Source organism: Bison bison, unplaced genomic scaffold, assembly GCF_000754665.1.
Source record: "Bison bison bison isolate TAMUID 2011002044 unplaced genomic scaffold, Bison_UMD1.0 scf7180017864068, whole genome shotgun sequence".
Lineage (NCBI taxonomy): Eukaryota > Metazoa > Chordata > Mammalia > Artiodactyla > Bovidae > Bison > Bison bison.
This window is the reverse complement of record NW_011494640.1, coordinates 2,314,298-2,318,645: the sequence shown is the minus strand read 5'-3', so window position 1 is coordinate 2,318,645 and position 4,348 is coordinate 2,314,298. Positions and strand designations below refer to the sequence as shown.

General features: G+C 55.5%; 2 protein-coding genes across 2 annotated transcripts; one reads left to right on the top strand and one right to left on the bottom strand.

Annotated features, from left to right (window-relative positions):
• Positions 1 to 1,831: 1,831 nt before the first annotated feature.
• Positions 1,832 to 3,352, bottom strand: TSSK3 (testis-specific serine kinase 3). Its single transcript, XM_010837085.1, has 2 exons — positions 3,208 to 3,352; positions 1,832 to 2,505 (listed from the first exon to the last, which is right to left on the bottom strand). The coding sequence occupies exons 1-2, from the start codon at positions 3,350 to 3,352 to the stop codon at positions 1,832 to 1,834; spliced, it is 819 nt and encodes a 272-aa protein (XP_010835387.1).
• FAM229A (family with sequence similarity 229, member A) lies at positions 2,443 to 4,329 on the top strand. Its single transcript, XM_010836913.1, has 2 exons — positions 2,443 to 4,061; positions 4,139 to 4,329. Exons 1-2 carry the CDS (start codon positions 3,925 to 3,927, stop codon positions 4,287 to 4,289), a joined length of 288 nt encoding a protein of 95 aa, XP_010835215.1. The 5' UTR covers positions 2,443 to 3,924; the 3' UTR covers positions 4,290 to 4,329.
• The last annotated feature ends 19 nt before the right edge of the window (positions 4,330 to 4,348 follow it).

The window sequence follows — 4,348 nt, the reverse complement described above, 5'->3', positions numbered from 1 at the left end:
TTCTCTGCTGAATACCCGCTGTTCCTGGGGACTCTTGCTGAGGAGTCCCAAGGGACAGCCCTCGCCCATGTGCCTGTGTAGACAGAGGCTAAACTGCCGGTCTCATGGAGGACGCCGAAACAACACTCTGTCACCCATGAGCCGGCAAGGAAGGCCGTGCCACCTGCCTTTGGCTTGACAGGGATGGCAGACACACTTTGGTTCCTATCCCAGCGGGTAAGAGGCATTCATTTCTGGGAAATTTGCCTCCCTTAGGAATCTGTCCCTCCCAGTCATTTTCCATTCCTGGAAGGGCTCCTTGTGGTTCAGAATCTAGAGACCAAACTCCCTCCTTTCCCCCAGTCCAGGCTGGTATGTCCCTAGCACCTTTCCCAAGCCATCTTCATGTCGGATGCACCTGAGTCCTTAGCCCAGCTGTGCCACCTGCAAGAGTCTGCTCTTGCCCTTCTTCCCTTCCCCAAGAAGGGAGGGGGCCACTTCAGGCCCTTCTGTGTGTTGCCTGGCGGGATACCTTGTCCAGCCAGCCACCAACTTTGACTCCCCCGTAGCTTAGGACACAAGCCAGGTACCAGCGGTACAGAGCAGTGATCAAAGCCGAGTACTTACAACTCTGGTAAGCCCGACTTCTCCGCCTCAACCCTTCTGCCTCTTGGAGGGATATGCTGGGGGTGAGCTGCTTGAGATTCTCGACAGGCTTCTGCAAAAGCTCATCCTCCTGAAGGCAGATCCAGTCTTGGTGGCTCTCACCCTCCACGCTGGTAAAGCTGCACCTCTCTTGGGGGGACGAGGGGCTGCAGGAATCCCTGGAGACCCTGGTGCTTCATGATGCTGCTCTGGTGATTCTTGTACATAATCTGGTGTGTTCACCAATGATTTAAAGGGATCGTGGTCAGGGACGCCAAGAGAGTGGTGGTCACTTCCACTTCAAACCTTCAATGAGGGGGTGGGATGGAGAGAATGCTGAATCTTTTTTTCTCTTTTTCATGGGATGGGGTTTTTCTCTTTGTAATTATTTCTTTAGTTTAATTAACCTTTTGGTTGTTTGTGCAATATTATATATTTTAAATTATAATGTATCTCCCCAGAGTATTTTGTAGCTGGGATAAGAAAAAAAGAAAAAAAAAAAAAAAAAGACTCTAACAGCTGTTAGTTTTGTAATTAAAAAAGAAAGAAAAAAGAACTTTGTCCTGAACCTTTTCCAGACTTGCCCTTAACAGCTATTAAAGAGATTCAACAGAAGCTGGAAGGTGTCTGGGGCTCTGTTCTTGTCCCCTACAGCAGCTGCCCCAGAGCCAGGGCAAGGCAGTGTGCAGGGTGGAGCCCAGGGGAGGGGTCAGGATGGGAGGTGGTAGCCTGCGTTCCAAGGAAGTCCCTTGTCTTCATCCCAGACTCACCTTGGCCTTTGGGGTGAGGAAGGGACAGGGACCCCAGAAGGCCTCTCACCAAGACAAGAAGTCAAGAGGCCGTTTCTGCATTCCCAGCGCTTCTGCTTTTATTTGGAAAGGAAGATGCAACAACAGTGGTTCCAACTGTTCTTGGTCATTTTTCTCTCCTCCCCCTATATGTGTATGATTCTGGGGTCTGTTTTAAGTAACTTTAGTTAAACACCTGTATGAAAACCACTTGTCAGCCATAATAAAAGGGACGTCTGAATGAGGCCCTCTGGTTCCATGAAGATCTTTAAAGGGAAAGAGAAGTAAGGCTGGGGAGGGTGTAGGTAAGTTTAGGATAAGTAAACTTAAAGTGTAAAATATATATATCACCATTTTAGAAGCGGGTTTTTGGGTTTGCTTTCTCCCCCTACTTTATTGGGGAGGACTTGCCATTGCTTTTATGAAGTGCTTGCTAGCCATGGATGCCAACTAACTTCTTCAATTGAAGGCCGGAGAATCATGTCTGGTTCCAGGAGCCGCTTGAGCAAGTCCTGGCATTCAGCCGAGATGCCCAGATGAGTGGGGAAGGACACCCCCTTCTGCTGCTGCCACAGCATCTTGGGGATGTCTGTGTCGTCAAAAGGCAGGCTGGCACAGAGCATGACGTGCAGGACCACGCCCATGCTCCAGATGTCACCCTTCCTGCTGTCGTGCGGGATACCCTGCAGCACTTCGGGGGCGGCATAGGCAGTGCTGCCGCAGAAGGTCTGGCTCAGCTCCCGGCGCGATTTGGGCAACACCTTGGCAAAGCCAAAGTCTGTCAGCTTCAGGTTGAAGCCCTGCAACAAGGCGTTCTCACACTTGAGGTCCCGGTGGGCCACGCCACAGCCATGGCAGTAGCGGATGGCCTCGACCATCTGACGGAAGAGGGCCTTGGCCCGGCTCTCGGGCAGTGGCCCCCCATTCAGCACACAGTCAAAGACATCCCCTCCTTCAGCCAGCTCCATCACCAGGTAGATTTTCCCGTCGGCAGACTCCAGCATCTCATACACTTGGATGATGTTCTTGTGGTCCAGAGTACGGACGATCTGGAGCTCCCGAGGCAGGAATCTCTGGATAAACTCTAAGGAAACAGAAGAGATGGAGAATCAAGTCCAGAAGAGCCTAACTCCTCCCTCTGTCTCCTGTCTTCCAACTTCTGTCTGCCCACCATGTCTGGGTTGTGGGCCTTGGTTCCCTTTAACAGCCTTCAGTGTCCAGCCGCCTGGACACTGCAGAGTGTTCACTTCTGTCTTTGTAGTTAATATATTATTCAAGGGAACTAGTCCGTCAGCCTCAGGGACTGTTGTGAGCAGCCTGTGAGACCATGGATAGCAAAGTGCTTTGGGAACTTTTAAACAAATCTACTGAACTCAGTTATGAGGCCTGATTTGCCCACAGCATGGTAAGCTAGACCCTCTCACCTGTGCCCCCTGACCCACAGTTCTTTCCATGAGTCCTGTCTTTTCCCCATCTCTCTCCCTTGCACCAGCTCCTGCCCTCTGCTACCCCTGGCCATGGCCTGACCAATCAGTTGACCTCCTAGAATAAGAAAGGCCTAGTAGGCTCTGACTCTGCTTCTGAGGGTCCTTCACCGCCTGCCACATTCATTTTGGAGTTTGAGAAGGTGTGATTTTCCTGGACTTTCTCTGTTCCCCACTGACTGACTCCAGAGCCAGAGCCTCTCTTGCTTTCTTTAAGACTAAAGGGGAGGAGGGAATTGCTCCTTCTGACTGGAGGAAGCACCCACCCACCTCAGCCAGTCCTCCCTTCCTCCAAAGGGGCCCCAGCTCACCTTCTGGCCCTCCCATCTTGTCTATAATTTTAATTGCCACTTTTCTTTGGTGTTTTTTGGAAACTGCTTCTTTGACTTTTGAGTAGGTCCCTTCCCCAATGGTCTTGCCCAGCTGGTACCCATTGGAGAGCAGAAAGTCCTCCATGCTGTCTAGCACCTCCTTCCTTCCTATCACCCTCTCAGCTCATGCTGCCTCTGCGAGGCAGCGCTACTCCACCATCGCCCTCGGCCCGCTTCTTTTCCCCCCAAGGACTTCATCCGCAGCCGCCCCCAGCGCTACAACATTCTCCGTCTGGACACAGGAGCCGCGGGTGATGGGAAGGGAGAGGGTCAGACATTTTAAAACTCTGGCCCAATTGTGATGTAAATGCTGTGTGACCCTGGGCCAAAATGGGCAATGCCCCTATCTGCCCTCACCAACACCACCACTACCACCGCAAAACCCAGCACGGGTTAAGTCACCTCCGTGCCCCGCCCCCGCGCCAGGCAGTGAGTCGTAGCCCCGCCTGTAGGGGTTGCTGCGATGTCTGCGCTCGGCCCGGGATGCCAGGCTCTGTTCCGTGGACGCCCCCATCGGGCAGCAGGGGGTCTGCGCCACCCATGGCCAGAGCCCTCCAGCTCCCGGCTCGCCGCCGCGCTAAGTGCCCGGGTGGCGCGGGGTTCTCCCGGGTGGAGGAACGGGTTCTGTGAGGTCAGCGCGCCGCGGCCCGGGTCACAATGCAGCCCTCCCCCTCGACGCCCGGGCTGGGACGCGCCGCAGACACCTGCCCGGCTCCGCCTGGACCGGAGCGTCCTCCCGCGGCCAGGGCTCGGGCAGCTGCTTCCAGCCTGGGACTGGCCTCGGCCTCCGGCAGGTGAGCAACGCCCGGGGGCGGGCGCGGGAGGGGTGCCCGGCGGCCCGGGAGCGGCCTGACCGCCACTCCCCGCGCAGAGCGCCCCGGGGCCTGGACATGAGTGCCCAGGAGCCCCCGCAGGGTCGGAGATTCCCCATTGAGGCCGGAGACTCCCCTGGCCTTGCCGCCGCCCCCGAGTCCCAGGACAGCCCGGAGCCCGTAGCTACGGAGCACAACCCGGTCAGGTGAGGCCAGCGCTCCTGCCCGCGGCCCCTCCCCTGCCGGTTTTCGGCCCCCAGCCCAAACCG

Bases quoted from the DNA above. Each gene is read 5' to 3' on its own strand.
- TSSK3 (XM_010837085.1), bottom strand. From the start codon at position 3,352: ATGGAGGACTTTCTGCTCTCCAATGGGTACCAGCTGGGCAAGACCATT. The intron at 2,506-3,207 runs GTGAGCTGGGGC...CCATCTCTTCTG, and splicing joins CAAGATGGGAGGGCCAGAAG to TTTCCTTAGAGTTTATCCAG.
- FAM229A (XM_010836913.1), top strand. From the start codon at position 3,925: ATGCAGCCCTCCCCCTCGACGCCCGGGCTGGGACGCGCCGCAGACACC. The intron at 4,062-4,138 runs GTGAGCAACGCC...CTCCCCGCGCAG, and splicing joins CTGGCCTCGGCCTCCGGCAG to AGCGCCCCGGGGCCTGGACA.